This window comes from Punctularia strigosozonata, assembly GCF_000264995.1.
Source record: "Punctularia strigosozonata HHB-11173 SS5 unplaced genomic scaffold PUNSTscaffold_2, whole genome shotgun sequence".
Lineage (NCBI taxonomy): Eukaryota > Fungi > Basidiomycota > Agaricomycetes > Corticiales > Punctulariaceae > Punctularia > Punctularia strigosozonata.
The window spans coordinates 2,478,468-2,500,988 of record NW_006767434.1 but is presented as its reverse complement, the minus strand read 5'-3'; the positions used below and the strand labels follow the sequence as shown (position 1 = coordinate 2,500,988).

General features: G+C 53.0%; 3 protein-coding genes across 3 annotated transcripts; 2 read left to right on the top strand and 1 right to left on the bottom strand.

Moving 5' to 3' along the window:
* Nucleotides 1-2,080: 2,080 nt before the first annotated feature.
* PUNSTDRAFT_97924 (DUF21-domain-containing protein) lies at nt 2,081-4,388 on the top strand. Its single transcript, XM_007380444.1, has 7 exons — nt 2,081-2,225; nt 2,275-2,448; nt 2,501-2,597; nt 2,648-2,845; nt 2,897-3,094; nt 3,156-3,609; nt 3,662-4,388. Exons 1-7 carry the CDS (start codon nt 2,176-2,178, stop codon nt 4,324-4,326), a joined length of 1,836 nt encoding a protein of 611 aa, XP_007380506.1. The 5' UTR covers nt 2,081-2,175; the 3' UTR covers nt 4,327-4,388.
* Nucleotides 4,389-11,117: 6,729 nt separating this feature from the next.
* On the top strand, nt 11,118-12,392 carry PUNSTDRAFT_111297 (kinase-like protein; the record flags this gene model as incomplete). Its single annotated transcript, XM_007380443.1, has 7 exons — nt 11,118-11,207; nt 11,265-11,401; nt 11,460-11,564; nt 11,618-11,740; nt 11,796-11,919; nt 11,980-12,150; nt 12,207-12,392. 7 exons carry the CDS (start codon nt 11,118-11,120, stop codon nt 12,390-12,392), a joined length of 936 nt encoding a protein of 311 aa, XP_007380505.1.
* A 3,220-nt stretch (nt 12,393-15,612) lies between these two features.
* On the bottom strand, nt 15,613-22,430 carry PUNSTDRAFT_97919 (uncharacterized protein). The gene is made up of 19 exons (XM_007380442.1): nt 22,014-22,430; nt 21,789-21,959; nt 21,631-21,734; nt 20,775-21,575; nt 19,901-20,726; nt 19,637-19,845; nt 19,419-19,585; nt 19,260-19,365; nt 18,992-19,206; nt 18,776-18,935; nt 18,491-18,724; nt 18,225-18,439; nt 17,873-18,170; nt 17,520-17,822; nt 17,364-17,471; nt 16,991-17,311; nt 16,776-16,940; nt 16,666-16,725; nt 15,613-16,617 (listed from the first exon to the last, which is right to left on the bottom strand). Exons 1-19 carry the CDS (start codon nt 22,411-22,413, stop codon nt 15,706-15,708), a joined length of 5,775 nt encoding a protein of 1,924 aa, XP_007380504.1. The 5' UTR covers nt 22,414-22,430; the 3' UTR covers nt 15,613-15,705.
* Nucleotides 22,431-22,521: the final 91 nt, after the last annotated feature.

The window sequence follows — 22,521 nt, the reverse complement described above, 5'->3', positions numbered from 1 at the left end:
CGCCTTTTTGAGGTATGGAATAGTGATACGCCGTATAGTAGCGAGCAAGAAATCGAGGATTATAGGTATGCCGCAGATGATCCCCTCGACCTGCAATGGCCACCTCATCTGGGCAACCTTTTGTTGCCAGGCAAGTCCGTACATCGGGCCTGATGTGCTTCGCCGATCTTTTCCCCGTCCTGAGTCCCAAAGACGGCAAGAAAAGCGACCAGAAAACCGGGTCTACACCGATGGGGCCTACTCCGGGGACATCGACCATTGGCTCGCCGCAGTACATGTTCCACGAACAACAGTACGTGACCATCGGACCATCATGGGCAGCCTCGTCAAGTGCGACGAGCACGACTTCTGGCATGTCGGAGTGGCAACAAAGTTCAGTCTCGACAGGTGGGGCGATGCCTTTTCAGATGAGCGCGGCTGGTTTTGCTGGGACCGCATACGGAGGTAGTGCCTTAGACCCGATGCAAGGCGTCACCCTCGAGAATCGCATCCCATCCGTCGCCGCCGACGCCATGGTGTTAGATCAAAGAGGACATACCGAGGCACCTCCGCAAGCCACTCCAGGGACTGTTCGCAGCGGAGATTGGAGCTGGATCCCAGAGTCTAGCGTGATGACGTCCGAGATGGTGGTGAGTGCGCTCCACATACGGTCAACTGCTGATATAACACGATCAGGGTGCGCGAGCGGTCGAGGCGACGATTGTGTACTATGGCGGTACGAACATGGTTGTTTTTCCGTTCTCGGTGAACAAGACGGCCCTCGCATCTGGCGAAAGACGTCATGCTAAATACTGTCATCAACCCATTAGGATTTATCCATCAAGCAGACGGGCGAATATGTCTTACGTTACAAGATGTTCGACATTCGATCCTCGGCACAACGCCTCGGCCCCGGAGAGCAGCACTCGACGATCCCCGTACTCGCCGAATGCTACTCGCAGAGGCCCGTGAAAGTCTGGGATACGAAAACTTTCCCGGGGCTGGTCAGGTCAACGCCTCTCACTGAGGCAAGTATGGCACCGTATCGTGCTTCGAATGGCCAGCTGACCCGCTCCCCGTGCTCAGGCAATTGCACGTCAAACCAACGGTTCCCGTCCGCGAGTGCGCGCTTCAGCTGATGACTAGTGTAAGTTGTGCATTAAACCCTGACGAGAGATCCTGAAGTTAAGCAGAATCCAGTCGTCGGTAGATGGATAGCGTTGTGCTGCGACGGAAATAGCTAGCTTGACTCGGTAAGTACGCGCGCCGTTTTCATACTCGAAGCACACAGCACGGAAAAGGAAGGGGCAAATTCTGCGGAAATTCCTTATTGGTCCATTGTTTCGCATATATGCTCATCGAATGTTCGGCTCCTCGTGGGATATGAAGATTATGAGAGCGCGAACGGCGCTCGAGACTGCTTCCACTGCTCGCTATGTCCAGTGACTGTACGTAGACTGTATCTATACTGTTGATGCTGTATTCTAACGGCTTCCATCCATATATCTTGCGGAACTTCCGAAGTGCGAATCTCAAACCTTGCGTGCGCCGATTGCATTATTGCCTTGACTGTAAGCAGCCGGATGATCGACATATACGCAAGACTGCCAATCAGGTGCACTGGATGTATCAGGCTGATTCTGGGGGTGAAGAAATAGTACATGGAGAGGTTTTCTTGCTGTGAGCTATTATGCGCGGTTGTCAGAAGTTAACTCCGAGTCGTATCTGACCCACAGCCGTACGTGAGGTTTGACGTCGTCCATCTATAGCTCGCATCAGAGAGGGAGAAGATTAGATACAGCAGCTACGTAGACACGATGACGCGCCGTGACGCGGTCGATGTCGGAGTATGTAAGCAGCAAGTCCCGTTGGGGCATAGGGGCGTCCGCCCGCCACACAGGCTCGGCATTGATTGCTCTGAGCTTCTGAATCTGACACCAGCAAACGTCCCCCTCTCCATTCACCCCCACGCCTTTAATGGCCCCTATACATCTCGGCTCTCGCAATCATGCTTCAATAGTATCTGTTGTACCCGCGCTCCTGCGCTTGGTTCGAGGCTACTTCAACGATGCACGAACGCACAACCACCATTTCGCCAAGCGTGAAATACACGGAGCTCAGAGGATTGTCTTTATCGTCCTCATACCCGTCCTCGTCCTTCTGTCCGGCTTGTTTGCCGGGCTGACCCTGGGCTATATGAGCTTGGACGAGACGCAACTCAACGTCCTGAGTGTCAGTGGAACGCCGTATGTTGCTCTTGTTGTTCATGTTGCTCGTCGTCTCACTGTCCACTAGAAAGCAGCAAGCTTACGCTAGGAAAATTCAACCCATACGAAAAAACGGGCATCTCCTGTTGGTCACGCTACTACTCGCCAACATGGTCGTGAATGAAACCCTCCCCGTCATTTCTGACCCCGTCTTGGGGGGTGGGGTACAGAGTGTCGTAGTCAGTACGGTTTTGATCGTCATGTGAGAATCCCTCCCTTTCTTCCCGATTCCGATGATCAATTGTTCTCTGCAGCTTTTCGGAAATCATCCCGCAGTCTGTATGCACTCGGTATGGTTTGGCGGTCGGCGCGATCATGGCGCCGTTCACACGCGTGCTCATTTGGACTCTTGTATGCAGCACATCACGTCGGGTAGCCATCGCTCTTGACTCACTTCACAGGGCATTGTCGCTTGGCCAGTGGCCAAACTTCTCGAGTTCGTCCTCGGCTCACACCATGGAATCATGTATCGCCGGTCCGAACTCAAGGAACTCGTCAATATGCACGCGGCAACCGAAGCTCACGGTGGTGATCTCAAACGTGACACCGTCACCATCATAGGTGCTGCCCTTGATCTCGAAGAGAAAACGGCGAAAGATGTAGGACCTTCCCATGGTAGCGTTCTTATCCGGTCCTGACAATTCATGTAGGCGATGACACCGATCGACAGCGTTTTCATGCTGCCCTTGTCCGCGAAACTCGATCATGATACGCTCCACAACGTAGTCAGCACTGGACACAGTCGTATACCTGTATATGACTGGGTCGAGGTCCCGATGTTCACGAATGACGTCGAAGTCAGGAAGGAAAAGGTCAAGAAAGTGATCGGGATATTGTTGGTCAAAAACGTAGGTTTTGCGTAGCAACCTTCTCTACAGTCATTGACAGTCTTTATGTTGCTATCGTCAGTGTGTTTTGCTCGATCCGAAGGATGCGAAGCCCCTCCGTGAAATGCCGCTCAACCGCGTTGTTTTCGTGCCTCAGAATGAACTTCTTCTCGGGATCCTTGACAAGTTCCAAGAAGGCCGGAGTCACATAGCTGTTGTCACGCGATTCAGCAAGGCGGTGGCTGCTAGTGTTAAGCAAGAGGTCAAGAAAGGTTTTTCACAGCGATTGAAGGACAAGGTTGGCATGACGGACTCGAGCGATAGTGACACCACCGATGATGAAGACGACACGAAAGATGGCAAGAAATCAAAGGAAAACGGCCAGCCGCATCAGCTGTCTGTTTTTGGCAGTGGCTTAGAGCAGAACATGCCTGCGGACGCCGTCCTACCCAGATCTGGCCGAAACGAGATAACGCAAAGCATAGAGCCCGGTGTGATGCCACTCGGCATCATTACATTGGAAGATGTGCTCGAAGGTTTGTAGCGTTTATCGAACCGCAGTATGATGACGCTCATGTCGCTGCACAGAACTCATTGGTGAAGAGATCTACGATGAATTCGACCAGGAAGGTGTCAAGCCGGATTACCACTTCGCCCGTCCCGAAAAGAAGCCATCCAAAGCTCCGGAGAGTACGCCGAACTCTGAACCCGGCGCCAAAACCAACCTGTCATCCCCTCCTGCCTCTCGCCGGCCATCATTCAGAATACCCAGGTCAATCAAGCTTACGCCTTCTGCGCCGAAGAAAGCGAGGAGTCTACCTTCTTCCGAGGAAGCTGCACCCGCACCCGCTGATGTTTCAACTACGGCGCCAGGCAGTCCCCAAGTCGGGGGCAGCTTCACGCCTGCTGGTCGTTCAGCGTCGCCGATGCCTATGGACGTCTCCGAAGGAGGCCCGGCAGGAAATGACACGACGGAGCCGGGATCCCAGTCTCCTGCAATCCCCACCGTTGTAACTCCCGCAACCGCGGCGCCGCTGGGAGCGGTATTGCACGAGCGGGCGAAATACAGGCAGCCGTCCGTCACAAGGACAAATGCTGGTGGCTCGCCCAAAATCGTCGGGAAAGGGAGGCTTTTCAAAAGCGTTCCCATAGACGGAAATGCCAGTGAAACGACTGCTCAGGAACCTACAGAAATGGTGAAAACGGAGGCCCTCGTGGATGAAAGCAAGGGAGAAAAGCATGGCCCGTCGTAGTCACATGCGTGGATGTCTAGTAGTAGTTATTCATTTGGCTAACTGTGGTGCATGCAAACAACATCAACTACATGCAACGCGTACTTGCATCAGGCACCCCTCGAGCTTATTCCTCGGTGAAGTCTCGTTCATCGGATTTGACGTCATTTCAGAGCCGTGACGGGATGTAAGCAGGCATATATGGTTATTGCTTTCATTATCTTCGTTGTATGTGGATCTGTATTTATGCCATTCCTTCCTGTATAAACTACAAAGGCGAGCGAAACACAAAATATTCGACACCCTAAATCCAATACTCAAGCATTGAAGATGCCCAAACGCCGTTGCAGTCCTGGCAAATACGACGTCTTCCCAATGGACGAAACGTGAATCTCGATCCATCCACTCTTGCCGTACCGTCTAGTCTCATCCCGTCGCCCGATGACTCTATTGCGCATATAATTCTTGGAATGTTGAAATTCCGTCCTTCATCCACATCAACCGCCAGCTCACGGAGTACACCAGAGCAGTGCACGGCGGCCCCGAACCCTCTCTGAGCACTGATTGAGCATCACAGCTTTCCCGACTTCATTGGTCTCTAGGAGGTCAGAGTACGACATACATATACGGACCGGATCAGGACGCCCATACATATACGGAAAGGATCAGGGCGCTGGAAGCTGCAGCTCATCCTCCTGGAGGATCGCCCAGCTCTGATCTCCACCCCCGTGAATCATACAAGATGTACCACTCCTTGATCAGGAACAGGCGAGGGCACCGGCGCTTTGGGTTGCCATGTATGTGAAGGGAAAGCTTCTGTCCGACTCGGGAAGATGACCGGGATCCGGGATGGGAGGTAATCATCCTGGAAATGCGTAGTGGCCACGCGCTTGTCAATGTGTACGCGCTCAACGGCAGCGACGCTCTGTGGAAAGACCTTAGTACCAATCCCCCAGGTTAGTATGACGAGCTACGTGCGTAACCCCACGGAGCTCAGCGAAAAAATTAGATAAACCGTCGCCGAAGACCCGACTCGTACGTGAAATCAACTAACTCATACAACAGGAATGCCAGCACATGCAGGACCGAGGCATGATGCTCGTTCTCGTCGACGATTTCAACATATCCTTGGCGTCGATAGACTGGCACTCGCCTCGCGTCTGCTTCAATGAACGGTTTATCCCGTCATTAGGTCTGGTGGATGTTTTCCGTTGGATACACGGACGCAGAAAGGCGTATAGCTGGTTTGCACCTGGTGAGTAGACGATTATGCAACTCTCCTCCGTATTGACAAAAGAATCATGTAGGAAACCCCAGTACTCTGATTGTGCCAGAGTAGCCTATGCGCTCGTCGATAAGAAGCTATTGGAGGATGAATCGGGATGGGCTGAGTGGTTGAAACGAGGCGCGAAACCCATGATGTGCGGATCGTCGGAAAATTCACCTCTTTTCGTCTAAATATCTGGAAGATCCGATGGAACGGGCTCATAGTAATCATGCACCCCTAATTCTGAAGCTGAATGGCATGGCCACATTGCATGTTGGCGCCTCATCGCCTCGTTCTTGATTTGGATAGTTCCGGGTACGCGGCCAGTTAGCTCACCGACAGGCTTTGACTATCTTCGTTCGATATCCGGCACGGCGCTTGCGGCTTGTTGCGCCAAATGGGTTGGGTTGCGCTCCTGCGATGTAAGATTAGGTCTTGCACTTCGTGCCCCAATCGTTCGCAGATGACAGAAAAGGGTTTGAGGTCCACGAACCTGCGTAGCCCACTGTGTATTTGCAAAACTGCCCTCTACTACATATATAACTAGCTCGTCCCCGACGATTCAAACCCTTTTCCGTTCACGTAAGTAAAGTGCCCCCCCTGCTGATGCGTGTATGCGCATTGTATGCCGTTGCCATCCTTAGGAACGCGCTTTTACTACGTATATGGATTGACGACCCGTACTGAAGCGAATATCATCCATGTCAAGACCTGCAGTAGCGAAAGGCTGACTACTTACTTTGCGACATCGCATGATTCAGGCTCAAGATAGCAGCCCATACAAGGTACGCAGGATTCGTCTGGGGAGGAGAACCAGCATACTGCGGTTCGTCGCATAAACCAAGCTGGACAGCCATCTCTATCGCAAGCTGAGGACGTCCGTTAGTCGCCACATATCAGAGCGGTGATGAACACTTGCCTGATAATATAATGAAAGGCCTGTGAGGTGTGGAACAGTATGAGCATATCACAACAATTCTATATATCTTGTCTACCATCATGCCTGCCACTGCGATACTCAAACCAAGCTATCATGATCAACGCTTCGACAATGTCAATCGAGGAGTCCATCCCACGCAGGATCAGGTCCAGGAGTACCTGTGCATTGGGTCAACCTTCAGATACAACGGTATGTCACAATTACAACCTTGGCATGATGACCATAACCTTCAGCGATGCTGTACAAATCCGCAGGAAGGTTACTGAATCTGGGAGTTTCGATTTAAGTGGGGGATCCTATATGCGGAGAGCACAGTCAGAAGCTTACGGTACCGCTAGCGCCGCTATGCAGTTGGCTAGAAGGGGCGATAATCTCTGAAGAGAATGCGCTCGCATCACATCCTCAAAGCTAAGATAGGGATAGTCGGTGGCCATATGTTGGAAGAAGACTTGGATATATGTGGGCATTATGGCTGCATGTGGCCTCAAGAAATGTTCTCCGGGTCTTTGAGGCTCGAATAGGAGGACATGCGAGCCTGACGTGTCGTACGTGTTAAGGCTGATAGACATGAATGAATTAGAGCACTCTCTCATCTGTACTAAATAGACGCACTTCGTTTGCGACGGTTGAGAACGGGGCGGGATGCTTGTCGGGGTTGCGGGAGGTATCGCGGATACGTCTCGCGTTTGTTCTAATACCCGACGCCTCTCGACGAAATATCGCTGACGATCGTTGGTGCTGCAAGATATTTTCGCAGTGATACACGCATCACATTTGACGCTGGATAGAGTACGTTCGCATCTGTGTTTCCGTCGGCGACTAGAATTGGTTAATCTCATGTACTGTCTATCCCGGAAAACATACCATGCATCACAGGAAGTGATGATCCTCGGTCGCTTTTGCCGCGCTTCCTCTCCCTCTGGATCCTCGTATATAAAGGCGGCTTGCATCTTGTTAAGTACCCAGCTCTGATGACCGAGAAGATGTGTGCATACCGCTCCTTTTAACCTCGTCCTGTATGAGCTGAGACACGGAGGTACGGGCAGGACGGCCACGGTCGTGCTGAAGCTCTCTTGCGTCACAGAAGCCCGACAGCCCCTGCTGCCATCACAGAGGTTCAAGTTCATGAGGGCGCGCGCACAAAGTCGTTGAGGATGGCTGTGCTGGCATTGGTCCCGAGATGCGTGGAACCTGGAACAGCAGCGACTCGGAAGCATGCCAGTTACGCAGTCTCCGGGAGAAGCGCAGCTCCAGGTCCGGTACGTATGTATACCAGCCAGACTTCCGTTATTCTCCAGATCCCGGAGATAGATCCGCTGCCAGCGCATGTACGTGAAGGCGACGCTATCGAACCCCACCGAGCCGCTCCGTGGTCAAGTAAGTAGTAACTGGCTATGCTGGTTGAATTGCTCTTGAGTTTCGTCACATGGTCACGAAGCAGTCTTTGATTCTATCCTTGCCCGTCGTTGTAGGATATAGGTGACCACCTTAAGTGGTAGATACGGAAGTAGCATAATGAAAGTTAAGCGCAAAAAGCTGCCTTGTGTGACCGTCGTTACTTCGTCACGCGTACCGCATTCTCACGACGCAGTTTAGTAGTAACCGGACTAGTGTTTAGGTGCGACGTGCGTACAAATGTATACGCGTCTTGACTCGTTATGGAGAAAGGAAAACCCCAACTACCGCCATTTGGACGTCGATTGATTGGAAACCTGATCTCCTAGTACGCTGCCACTACACCGCTTGATGAAACCGCGCATCTTTCAGTTGCAACACGAAGTACAAGGATAAGGCATAATCCCATCCTAAATCGTGCATCCCGAGTCGTTAAGATAGGTATCATGTTAACGTTCAACGCATAGCACGGGAATTCCAGAACTCTGGGAAAGGTAGGGTAGCAGCTATCACAGTGACCGTCTCCCGAGAGACTACATGTATCATTTGGCATGTCAAGATGAAACGGATGCCGAGTATACACGGTGAACTTGTCGTGTCATTCTCAAGTTAGGTAAAACATAGATTCGAAGCATTGCATGACAACCGGTTGTTCCGCTATCGGACTTCGTAATAATTTAGAGGCGCCGTGTCGCTATGACCTGGATCATCATCCCATCCATATGAGTGATACGACTTCACCATTAGATGCACACAGCTGAGGTCTACTTCCATGCGTTCATGCGCTGAAAGTATACAACTTGATGCATCACGTCCCAGTAGAAACGGTCGAGGCTGTGGACACATCGACTGTTCGTTGAGCCGAGGATATAAACGCCGGAGCTAAATATCAGCACTGCTGAGTATCGTGATAGCACCACTGGCACCGTGCTGCGCATCCGTCGAAGCAATCCGGTCCTTTCTGCGGTGTAAACCGCGAATTATCGCGGTACCGACAATTGTTGAATATAGAGCACAGTGAAGTTTGGGTGGATGTGTGGCCTCCTTCACATTCGCCTTACAGCAAAACATGTCAGTGGCCGTCTGAGACACGGACGATCGAACACGAGTTATTTCGACCCACAACGATCCGCATTACAATGGTATGCATGGAATGTACATGACTTCGAAGCCCCATCAAAAGCATAGGCTACCGTCATGAGAGCTCACTAACTTACATGGTACTCAATAGCGTCACGCCGCGCTTGCGGACCTATGAGATGTTATGCCTGCAAGACTTCTGGGATAGGAGACAGTGAGGGTACCGCTCGCGCACGGTGGGGCGTCCGCCGGCAATTTTCACCTCTTCTGGAACGCTGCAAGCCATTGAGATGAAACTCCCTTGGAACGATAGCTTACGCACAAGTCATGCTTCTGATACGGCGGCTACTTGCAGTCACACACGAATCCCGGTCATGGCCTCAACCACGCCTCGCGCTGCGCAGCAACGAGCGATTTACTCATCACTTTTCTTGTTGCAGGCTCGCTCTTGCAGCCATCGTCTTCGAACGCATGCATCGTACCGTACGGATCTGCAACATAGACAAGACAGAGAACCGTTGTCCCATGATTCGACCCGTAAGACGGGCATCCAGCCTGGACACAGACAGTAAGTTATTTCAGCCAGATTAGGACACACAGGGAAGTCGCATCGTGACTGATTTCTGAACAGGACCAAAGGAAGGCTCTCATAGGACCATCAGACACATGCGCCAGATGACGCTGAACTTACTGTGTATATTTGGACGGTGTAAGGGAAATGGGGATTAGTCTCCGCATTAGCACGTCTGTATTGACACGACGCGTCGGCGTGTACGGATGGCTTCATGCTGTCTTGGCCACCAATTTCGCGTGTTCATGTCCCGAAGCCTCGGGGATAGCGGTGACCAAACCATTTAGATGTAACTCCACACTGCGGGATCGGAAAAGGGATTACATCGCGCATGGTATCAGTGCTGTCGATGGCCGCGCGGCATCGTGCAATGGCTGCCGCAAGGGGGGACGTGACGCTTTCGGAGAGGAAGATTAACTTTCAATGCAACATGCGGGTGGTTCCTTTCGACACAGATAGTGGTACGTCCAGACTTATCCCATACGATTATTGTTCGGAAGTCTCGGCTGACACCGACCTGATGGGTGGGATACGGTTGCATGTGCATGAAGACTGCGGGTCATTTCCGGGCGGGTGACTCTTGGTTTTCAAGCAAGCAACAACATATCGATACCTGCATGTGCTGTATCGGTAGCTTGGAGGAAAGTGACCGATGACGATTGCGAATACGCGGAGCAATATCTGACGGGCGAAATCATGTACTGTGAGTAAGCCAGTATAACATGAGACAGGGGGAAAGCGGTACGCTCGCGTTATTTGTCGCGGTTCTGGTTATCCATCAAGGTTTTGTCAGTTATGCTTTGCGGGAATATATTCAAATTCATGCAGGCGGCAGAACCGCCGACTGTAGGTGTCAATTTCAGTGGCATAAACCCGTAGGGGAGGCGCTGATACGTACATGGCTTCTGGCTCTATGACATATGTTGCCGCAATGGTGGTTCCGCCGCATTGTATGCAGAAGGTGACCCTGACTGCAATGCACCCGCGGTCCCATGCTGCTATCTCGACTCCTTGGGATAGGAAGGACAAATGCCTTGATATGACGCACACCCCGCCGTGCTGAGCTTTGCATCCACCGTTATCGGTAGTATTCGCGTGGTTTGCGGAATAAATGTCGCTCCATCGGCCAGGCGCGCTTGTTTTGAGGATCGGCAGTCAGCTCGGGAAGTTGCTTTGAGGCAGTACAAGAGGATGACCCCGCCGTAGCTGACAACGAACATAACTGCGGACCACCGTCAATGCGTAGCTGAAAATGGTCGCCGGCGGGCCGTATCGCATGAACCTCTGGCAAACGTCAAGCGCGGTCATACTCGAACGCGGGTACGCTGGGGCCGGAGACAGTAAAGCGATTTCCTGGAAAGGAAAGCGGAAGTAACAGGCGGTCATGTGACTGGGGTGAGGAGAGTTTGTGGGGGCGTCCGGTACGCGTTCTTTGAGCAATGTTTGTCCAATGTCCAACCCTCGGCGGGGACGCTCCCACATGGCCTCTCTCTCGTCTCCTGGCCGTCGTCTGCCGTGTTACCCTCGTCTCCCCTCACGCCCTCCTCTACCGCCCCGAGATGGACCCCCCGCTGCCCCCTCCCGGCGCAACGGACGTCTTCTCCATCTCCGACCAGACTCTGGCGCAGAAACTGCACTTTGTCAACGAGGTGGGCTCTGGATGCCTGGCTGAGCTTCGTAGTACAACAACTGACTCGGTGGCCAAGATCGGCTTTGGAAATTGGGGGAGTGTATGGTTGTGCCGGCCACGAAGCGGCCACGACAAGTTATCGGACGCGAAAGTCGCGGTCAAGCTCGTCCATCGCAACAAGAGTAAGACAGCATCCGCTCGCGTAGGATCCTTGTATGTGCTCTATGTCCGTGATTCTCTGCGGACAAAGCTAACGCCCGCGCCCTCTAAGATGGAATGAGATGAAGATCGTCCGCTCCTTCAATGACGACCCCCATCCATCTATCGTTCCTTTTTACTCATTTATTATCACCCCATCTTACGCATTGATAACCATGTGCGCTCCTTCCTCCAACTATTCTGGTTTGACATCGTTGAACATACATTTAGGGCGTACTTGCCTCGGCTTATACCCGTGGAATTGCCCGAGTCACGTGCTAAGCCCTGGATGCAGTCGCTTCTGTCAGGCATCGTCTATCTGCATAAACGGGGCGTGGTTCACAATGATATCAAGTAGGATTCATAGCGCATATGCATGAACTAATACTGACACTTGTCCCAATCGCAGGCCAGCCAATATTCTTCTTTCTGAGACTAACGTGCCAACACTTGTCGACTTCGGCTTTGCAGAGCAGTATAACCCCAAATCTTCGGAAGCGTTCATCAGCTCCGTGAGCTATGGCACACCAGAGGTTGTTTTCGGATCATCTTCACACTGAGCATGACTGATTGTCTTGCCGTTCATATCTCAGTATTTATCCCCCGAACGCGCGCGAGGCCTTAAGCATGATACACGCAAGTCCGACGTCTGGTCACTCGGGATAACATTTTTTGAGCTCCTGGTGGGCCGGACTCCCTTCGAGTACGAAGAAGGGGAGCAATTTAGTACGAAGACTGAGCTTGAAGCCTATTGGGGACGTACTGTGAGTATGCTTCGCGTAGCCTATCTGCATCACGCTCACGATGTTTGACGACGCAGATACGCGGAAAGTGGGTTGGACAATGGAACATCAGTTCCGGTGTTGAGAGCATGCTCCGACGTATGCTTGCACCCAATGCGGATCTCCGTTGCACGGCCGTCGGCGCATTCCAAGATCCTTACTGGTCTCAAGAACTCCAGGATGTTAGTCAAAGAACAACGAATAAAGTGGCACACAGCAAGTAATTTATACGCACTACACGAACTGCCATACTGATCGGATTATCAGAGAAATCCGAGAGCATCTCCCGTGTCATGGGACTGTCAGGCAAAGGTGCTGGTTCGCCGAGTGTTGTGGACATCATATCACCGTGGTCCACCCGTGGACGAGGCGCGCGCACCAAGCCCAGGGAACGCAAGGAGAACTACATGTTATCCGGTCCCGTCAGAGAACGAGAATCGCCATCCAAGCTGAACGACATGTTACCTGGTTCCCGTGACGTAGACGGAGCTCTTCCTGCGACCGCAAAGCCCGTGTCGCAACCTGAGAGGTCCCGGGCCAGTGCCGAGCATGGGGGCGGGCTTGCTCTTGGTGCGACACAATCGAAAGTTCTTGCTGTGAAAGGTTAGACCAATCATGCTTTCGCCGGCAAATGCTCATGCGATGTACTATCAGAACAAGCGAAGCGGAAATACGCAGAGAGCAACGAAGATGATGCAGCCCTCCTTGCTGTCCTGCGCCCTGCGCTCAAACCGAAACCATCCTTACGACCCAAACGATCGGGAATACCCGTCCTTTCTGCTACCCGTTCCAATGCCGCTCTGCATGATGGGTATAAGAATCAGTTGAAGCCCATGACCTCTACCCAGGAATTGGGAGGCCACGTGAGACGCGAAGCCGTGTCTGTGTTCAAGAAACTGCCGCCAGTTATTCCTACACCCATCAAAGAGGAAAGATCAATCCTCACGCAATCAAGTACACAGAAGGAGAATGCTGTCCTCCTCACAACGAAGAGTCGAGATGTTCTTCGTAGACCGCTGGGTCCAAGGATAGCGACGTCACCATCCAGCGCGGCCGACTCCTCGGTGGATATACTCGCCTCCAGATCAGACCAAAGATCGATGCGAAACAAGGAGAATATGAGTGCGAACTCCTCACCGAAGACAGCCGACAGGAAGAAAGCTGGCCGGACGTCGCGAAGGCATGGTGTTGCGGACCCAACGACGAAGGGGAAGAAGATAGCAGTGTCTTCGAAGGTCATGGAAGATGAAGATGGCGACGCTCCGGCCGAGTTACCCAGCAGCTCGTTTTCCCATTCACGTTCTAATCCTAATGTCAGCGTCTCGGACTCAGTCCGATCGCGCATCGCAGAATGGGCTAACGCTAGGGAGCGACTACGGGAAATGTCGATTGAGCTCGAAGTGGAGAGCGAGATTGAATTTGGACGGGAGCATTCTGAAGAGGATGCCACGACGGAGATCGTCGCTCCCGAACAGGATGCTTCCAAACCGTCGACCCCCTCGACGGTGAACACGGGATTGGGATCTCTTCGACAGGAGAAGGAGACGCAGAGGTGCCTGCAAGCTTTCCTGCTCTCCGGTCAGGAGAAACTCGCGAAAGGCGATTTGCCTCAGGATGTGAACTCGGGGGGTAAGTCAACGTAATTCCACGGATTCGATCCATGAGTTAACCTTATACCCTATCAGATTCCAGCTTTATCCATATGGACGATACCACCGGCGTCCTTCCGCGGCCAAATGTTGACACCTCTCTGAATATGTTCAAGCAGAGTTTCAAGGCATCCATAGGTCAACTGGCTGAGAAGACTGCGCGATCGTACAAGTCTTCCTTGAATCAGATCAGTCACGTCGCAAAACGACCCAATCCAAGACTTTCTGTGGGGACCAGTGATGATGAGGACTGGGGTGATGCAGTCATCCGTCATGGTAAAGCTATGTCATACTGAACTGAAGCTGAGTACTGACGTGAAGCTCAGCGACGTCTCGAGCCGCACTGGGTGCACTAGCGGGTGCTCCCGTTGACGCAGAGTCTGACGCAGCCACGGTGGAGGACCGCATGACAGCATGGATGCAAAATATTGAGAGTAAGTAGATTGCCTTTTTTTCTGGGATGAACGCTGATACAGGCTACGTCAGGGGTAGTACAGGATGCGTCGCAGAATTTCGTCTTGAGCAGCACGCACGCGGCTCCTGTACTGCCTGTCGCTCCACCTTCCAGGCAATTGTCTCTCTCACGATCTCAAACGCGTTCAAACCGTTCCTCGCGACTTCCACGCAAACCCCTGGCTGCAAATCAGATTTTTGTGGACGGTTATGAGGACGGCTCATTCAACACATCCTACTTCCCCTCAACGGCTTCGCCTCGGTCATCGGACCTTGCTACCCCTGAACCATCAACTATCCTGGAGGAGAGCAGCGTGCACTTCGCTTCACCCAATACAACCGCAACGCCGCCTCGGCCTCGCAGATACACCATCGTCACGCGTTCTCCCAAACCTTCCGAGGTGTCGCGTTCTACGGAGATTGACTTGGAGTCCCCATCGAAACGCAAGGATCGTTGGCGGTCTCAGGGTGATCTACTGCAAAAGCATATAGCACCTAAGGAATGGCTGAATTTGGAACTCGAACGAGGTAAGAAGCGCAACTTGTACAATGTTCCATTCCTGCGCACGCTCATTCTGTTATAGTATCTACATCTCCGGCCAAACCTTCCCTGCCATTGTCGGCCGTTGTGGATCGGAAACTATTCGTCGCGGAACCTCGAACCCCCGGAGCCCAAGACACGTTCACTCCAGATAGTTCAATGCTCAAGGAGATGAACAGTCTAACCGCATCACCCCTGCATGTCGACCCTTATCCTCCCAGACCAGCTACCGAACGTCCACCCATACCGGACACACCCGCTCGTCGACAGCTCGAGACGGTCTATGATCGATTCCTCATGGCAACGTCGGGCGTGAAACGCGTTGGTGCTGGATATCAATCCAACAATACCGCTCCTACCGGGCATAACCACCTGACCGTTCCAATCCCCCCCAAGAGACACGGCAAACGTTTCAATGTTAACTCTTCTCGGCGCCCTATGCCCCCGCCAGTGTCAAGTGATGACTATTTGAAGGCCGTCTCTGTGGACGAGTTGGGCATCATGTCCCCTCCGGGGGTGGATGCCCGAGCAGAAGACGAAGAAGGACGTAACTCCTTCGCCGTTGTGCGGCGAGCTTTGAAAGCTGCCGTGAACGGTAAGACCATTTCTCGCAGATTATCTCGGATTGATTAAACCTTTGCATCGCTTTCCTTCCCGTACCCGTCGAGTTCTCATTGTACTGCCCGATGCTTTGCTCTGTTTTTTTCCTGCCATCTCATCGCTCTGGTCATCTTACATGTTATCTATCTATTTGAACGCTATCGGTTTGCTTTAACGATGCTCATGTACTTCACGTCGAACGCGATTTACGAGCGGATTACAGGATCTACCATGCAGTCACATTATATAACACAAATCTGAAAACAGCTATGAATACATGCGTGGATGGATATGCTATGTTGCTGGTGGTCTGCGTAAAGTTACAGGTTTGGCGGCGGCGCCATCAGCAGGTTTCAACCGTTTAGTGCCGGAATCATCAGATGCTTCTCCATCCTCCCGCGCCCGTTTACCCGCAGCGCCAGCGATCGCCAACCCCGATGTAGGAGTGGCTGCTGCTGCTGCTGCCGCCGCCGCCGCGGATGCCCCTCTGCCGGCCGCTCCACCACGCGCGGCCCCACGAGCTCCACGCCCAGGCGCCGCACCTCGACCCCTACCGGCTGCTGGGGGCGCTGCTGGAGCGGATCCTCCGGCGGCAGCGTTCACGGATTGCTTGCGGGTTGCAGCTGGCGCTGTCGCTGTCGGTGGCTTGGTAGCAGGTGCCGTAGCGGTGTTCGGCTTGGTCGGAGACACCGTCGCATCCTCGGGTAAAATTCCGGCGTTTTTCCATTCTACGATGCGGGCTTCCAGCTCCTTCACCTTGGATTGCACCTTCGTCAGCTGCTGGTCCTTCAGCCTGGATTTCGCTGCAGATTCCAAGCGCCCACGTTCAGTGGCGGACTCGATCTCGGCCTTGAGTTTCGCCTCGAATTCCTCGGAAGCCTTGGCAAGTGCTTGGGCTATAGCAGCGTCGCGGTCGCCGTCTGTGGCAGTCGGTGGCGAATGTTTCTTGGCTTCGGCGACAGCATTGTCGACTGCAGTCTTGAGTTCCGCGGCATGTTTCTCGTTGAGACGGCTCTCCAGGGCTTTTAACTCTTCTGCGTGCTTCGCAAGAAGTGCTTCGACAGGTGGAGCCGGTGTTGATGCTTGGGCTTCCGCTCTTGCCTGCTGGACCGCCGCTGCGACCGCCGCTTCCTGCTGCGACGCAGCTTTTTCGGAGTCTGCTTGCCGGTGCTTCATCAACTCTCTGATCCGAGCCTGGAACTTATCCTGGAACAAGCGTAAGTATTCGACATAGGCTCTAGATGCATCACATACGCTCTGAGATTTGACATTTTTTATCTCTTCAAGCGCTTTCTGCGCATTCGCTTGCGCCACCTAGCGGACGCGATTGAGAACACTTCGAAATAAACAACATTGTCTCTCACTTGTGCTTGCGAGACAGCCTCATCACGAGCTTTGATCAGTTCATCTCTCTCGGCCTGCCACTGCTGTCCAGAACCAGCGATATCTCCACTGGGTTCACTAGGCGCATGTGATAGCCACGTTTCCTTCTCCTTGAGCAAACGATCGCGTTCCTCCCGGAGCTCAGCCTGCAATTGAGTCAAATCGTGTCACAAAACCAGACGAGAATTAAACCCACAATGGTTGACTGAAGTTCTGCGGAATCACCGATAGGACCCGAGGCAGCGTTCTTAGCCTCGTTGAGAGCGGCTTCTAAGGCCGCCTTCTCTTGATTGATCTTAGATATCTGATCTTGAAGTCGTTTTAGTTCTTCAGCGCCGCCGGCCTGCTCGTCATTGTAGCGAGAAGTCAATGCCTCAACCTGAGTCTGTAGATCAGATATGGTCTTGGTGAGTTGGACCTCCTTCTCCTGAGCGGCAGCCATCCTCTTCTTGAATACTCCGTTGTTGTGCTGCGCGGCATCTTTGAGCTTCGTGTAGCTTTCCTGGATCTTGCTCAACTGTGGTCATTGGGTTAATACGGAGTCGTTTCGGGACTCCCTGACGGCCTACCTGTGCTAATCGCTGCTCCTGCTCGGATACTGCCTGTTCTTTCTCCTTTTTCAGCTGTTCAATCTCCTCCTTCAGAGATTGTACTTCGGCAGGATCGATACGATCGTACTGCGTTGCCAGGTAAACATTAGCTAACTTCCAGAACGTAACACTCACCTTAGTCAGTAACTGCGAATTGCGTTCCTGCCATTTCTTGTTCTCTTCCTGAAGACGTTGTAGCTGAGCATCTCGAGCCGACAGTTCCGCTTGAGCAAGGCGAGCTTCCTCCTTAGCGGGCTCCAACTCTGTTGTGAGTCGTTGAAGTTTCAAATCCAGATCGCGTGCGCGTCGAGCGTTGGCTTCCGATTCAGCTCTTAATGTTGCATTGCTCTCGCGAAGAATAGTCAACTGATTGATCTTTTCTAGTAGCTCCGCGTGCTGAGCTTGCGACGCTGCTGCATCAACCGCCCGTTCGCGTTCCTGGGGCAAACGGTTAGCATGCATGTATCATGATCAACCATCCACCATACCTCCGATAACGCCTGCCTAGTTTCTTGAAGTGTCTGAGAGAGATGCTCAATCTGGGACTTCAGTCTCAGACATTCCTGCTTGCTGAGTTCAAGCTGTAGATCCACTATCTCCTTCTCCTTCCGAAGGTATGCGACCACAGATCGCAATTCGGACAATTTCGAATCGGTGTCGTCGGATTGATCGTCTTCCGAGACTGGAGCCGAGGCGTCCGCGGCTTGCCTGATGCGCGTGGCCTGCGTGCTAACTGACTCAAGATGATGATGGAGGGTGTCATTCTGACTAGTGAGGTCCTTGCAGCTGAATAGCATTGAGTATGCGCTAGAGCAATAGCGAAAGATCACAAAGCCTTACCGAGCAGCGAGGTCCGCAATCTCCTTCTCCAGCGCCGCCTTCTGTTGCTTCCAGCTATTCTCCGACGCAATGAGATTTGCTTTTGCGGTCTCAGCGGCAGCGACACCTTCTGTAGCCTTGTTCTGAGCTGTCGAAAGCTGAGCTTTGGCAGTTTCTAGTGCCTTGATGGTTTCTGCGTGAGCGATCACTTCCCTAGAGTACCGATCTTCGGCAGCCTACAGCAGCCGTCAGCATCTCGCCACATGGGGTCGATTGTACCGACATGCCTTGACACGATCCTGCTGTTGACGGAGCTCCGCTTCGAAGAGCACCCGGTCGCTCTCGGAGTGTTTCTCAGAAGTGCTCATATCGACAATGGTGTCCTCGAGCGTCTTCTTATCCGAGGCCCATGCCGCTCGATCCGAATCGTAAGAGGACTTGAGTTCAGTATACTTCTGAGAGGCTTGCGCAAGCTCCTGTTGTACGGCGTGCAGCTTCTCGTTCATTGCTGTATACTCCGCCTACGATAGTTTCATGAGAACTCTGAGCAGATAATGATACTGAGATTTTACCTCATGCTTGGCTATTTGAGCCTCAGAAGACGTCTTGTACTCGTCAAACGTGGAGCTCAGAGACGCCAGCGCAGACTCGCTGGCTTGGCTGATCTCCTGGAACTGTTGCACATGGTTGCGGGCATTTGTCAACTCAACTTGCGCTACCTTCAATGAAGATCTGAGATTAGGTCATCAGTACGGCAGCTACGAGATCAATCCTATAGTCATGCGCACCGGAGCTCTGCCACTTCAGCTTCAAGTTGCTCCTCCCGGCTCATTCCTGCATGCATTTGTTGTGCGGGAACTCCGTCACTTCGACGCTCGTACACAGCAAGCTTCTCTTGGTTGCCCTGGAGTTGTTTGCTCAAATCTTCCACGCGCTCCTCAAGGTGCTTCTTGCTCGTCTCAGCACCGATCAATGATTCCCGAGTTTTACTCAGTTCTTGGTGCTGCGAGACGAATCAAAATCTTGCCGACAGCGAACTTCACGAGTTCGGCTTACCGCCTTTTCAACCTTCGCATGTAGGTCGCGAAGCTCAAGGTCCTTCTGCAGTGTCAGATGGCGAACAGTGTCCCGTTCCTGGGTGAGCTGAGTACGTAGATCGAGTCTATAACCCGGTTCGTTCAATTGTGTGACGCGCGAGACGCGGAAAGCACTCACACTTGGGTCTCCATCATCTGGATCTGTGCCTCCAGTCGACGACGATCGTTCTCTCCGGAGCGCTCCAGGTCATTCTGCATTTTCTGAATGTTTGTCACAAGTTTGGAGAAATGGTCAACATTGAGTGACAAGGTCTTATTTTCTTCAGAAAGTCTGTCTTGAATGTCCTGTTTGGGATGCTTCAGCATCAAGTTGACGACGCTGTGCATGTCAATCACCTGCAAGATAGCCTTCTCAGCGCGGAGATTGGCGTTCTCATTGCGCATTTCTTCGAGCTTGGACGCAACGAGCGCAAGATCCTCTGTAGCCCTATTGCACTCGATGTCATAGCGGGTGCATTGCTCGTACAGGCGCTGATGACGATCAGACAGGGCATCGAGCTCATGAACCTTTTGCTGATATTGGTCGTTGGAGATACGCAGACGTTCTGCGGATAACACGCTATGAAAATCTAACCATGCCGAGCACAAAGAGTCACATACCTTCCAAAATCTCAGCACGCGCGCTCAGCCGAGCGAGTTCGGCACGGGCTCGGTCAGCATCGCGCTCAACAACAGCCAGTTGCTCACGATTGCGCTCCGCGTCAGCAACAAGGTCCGTCTGTGTAGACTCATAACGCTCCCTCATCTCTGCCAGTTCCCTGGCGTGATCGGAGGAATCGGGGACAACGCCGTTTATCTGAGCAGCTTCGCCGTTTGGCAACGAAGGACCGACATGTGACGATCGACCAAGCATTGCCTTCAACGAATCCCGTTCCTTGATGTAGGCCTGCAGAGTCGTCTCGTGGCTCTTCCTCTGCGCCTCCAACCGTGCTTCGAGGGTCTGGATCATCTCCATGGCTTCGACCACCGCTTCGTTCTGCTCCTGCTCCATGCGTTCACGATACTCCTTCTCTTCGTTTTCCATCTTGTAACCAAGCTCGCGGACGATCTTGAGCAGCTTCTGATTCTGTTCCTGCAGTCCGCTGATGGATCGGAAGAGAACAAGGTTGTTGGTGATGACCTGCTCAATGTTCTCAGCAGGCGCGGTGGATTCATCTTGGGCGAGTTCTTCATCTGGTGGAATAGTCGGGTCTTGTAGCCGACCGAGCTCTCTGAGCAGCGTCCGGACTTGACGCCCAAGGTCATCTAGTTGTTGTTGAAGGATCTCGTTCTCCTGAACGCTTTGCTTCAGCTTCTGAGTGGAATCCTTGGCGGCAGCAGTCTGCTTATCACGCTCCGCTAGAGCGTCAGCAAGCTGGGAAGCCAGCTGGGAGGCTTCGGCCATAGCGCGATCATGCTCGGCACGTTGTTGAGCGAGAGTCGGGGCCTAGTAACTATCAGCTCGGTAGAAGGAAGACGAGCCACAGATGCGTACCCGTTCCTCAATTTGTGCTAACACCTGGGTAAGGGTGCGTTCCATCTGATCGTACTCGAAGGTTTTCTTCGCGAAATCCTCTTGGAGCTTGATGTATTCCGCATACACTTCCGTGAAGGTCCTGCCGCTTCTCTGCGCCCTGCTAGCCATCGCGACAGTCGGGCTGAGACCCATGATGCCCTGCATGAAAACGTCGGGCGACCCGGCATATCTCGGTGTTGCGGGTGTACCCGGTGTCTGCGGCACACCGCTGGCGACACTGGGGAATGGCAGTTCGCCGCGGTCCATCTTCTCGAATACCTTCTCCATTTGCTCAAGGCGCTTTTCGGCATCATCTGCCCGTCGCCTTTCTCTCTCGATGTCGTCGCGTAACAAAGCTTCCTTCCTCTCTTGCGCGTCGCCCACCTTCCTCCACTCAGCCTCGTAGTTGTCGACGATGATCTTCATACCAGCCTCGCGCTCTTCCATCATCGTTACGAGTCTTCTCAGCCCTGCGGCCTCGCTCGAGTAGCGAGCGTCCTGCTCGGCGACCTTGACTTTGAGGTCCTCGACCTGAGCAAGTGCGGCAGTAAGCTGGTGGGTCTGAGAGGCGTGTGATGTCTGGAGCGACTTCAGCGTGCTCTCTGTGCGGCCGTGAGTTTGTTGTAGCGCATCATACTTGGCCTGCAGCTGAGTAATCTCTGCATGGCGCGCGCGACGATACTTGGCGAACTCTTCCGTCTTGGAGCTGAGCTCGGTTGAAGTGCGCTGGACTTCGGACTGGGCAAGTTGCAGCTGTTGCGCCAAAGAATCGATTTTGAACTGGAGAACAAACCAGTAAGTGTATGAATCTAGGAAAAAGGTCGCGGTAATTCACCTTCGTGGAAGTCTCGGTAGACCGTAATTCACGAACTTGGCTCTCAAGAGCCTGGTGGTCTTGACGCGCTTGCTTGAGGTTGCTGCGGAGCGTCTGAATTTCCTCTGTGCTCTGTGTGAGATCCCAAGTGCTGCGAAGGCAGTGACGTGTCTGCTCACCATCCCGTTGTGTGATGTCCTCTTTTAGACGCGTTATGACCGCGACAAGATCACGCTTTTCACGTTCCGAGTCGTCCAGCCGATGCCGAAGTGTGTCAAGCTCGGTCGACGAGCTGGTCTGAGATGCGTTGTAGGAAGCAACCTGGGATTGCAAGGTGTGTTGGGACGCGGCTGGGGTTGTCTGTTAGTGCCGTCACCGGACAGGAGCTGGAAAAGGTGGCTCACCGAGTCTGTCGCGTTCCTCCTTCACCGTTTTCAACTCGTCATTCGCCAGCTGCAGAGCAGTCTCAAGCTCTTGAGCGGTATTTTCCTTGTCTTGAAGAGCCTGATCGAGTTCCACGTCCTTCTTCTCGCCCTCGGCCTTGCATTCCTCCAGTTCACGCTGAGTGTTGTCCACCATCATGGCTTGCGTTTGAATGAGCTTCATCAGCGCCACGGCGCCGCTGGGCGTAAGCGACGTGAAGGAGACATCAGGCAGAAGTGTTGCCAAAGAGTCAATGTCGACGTCGTTCGGCAGTGTAATGTTGAGTACCCCCTGGCCGTCGTCGGTGCCGGCCTGAGACGCGTTGTCATCGTCGTCGCCTGCTGCAGCTGCAGCGGCCTTGGTCCGTCGTCTCGTCTTCATGTTCGTGGTGGTGTAGGGCGCTGGACGAAGACGCGGTCCGTCTCAGCCTGCCTAATGTGGTGATCGGACAATGGTGTTGAGCCCAAGCGCGTGGCTGTAGTTCGCTTC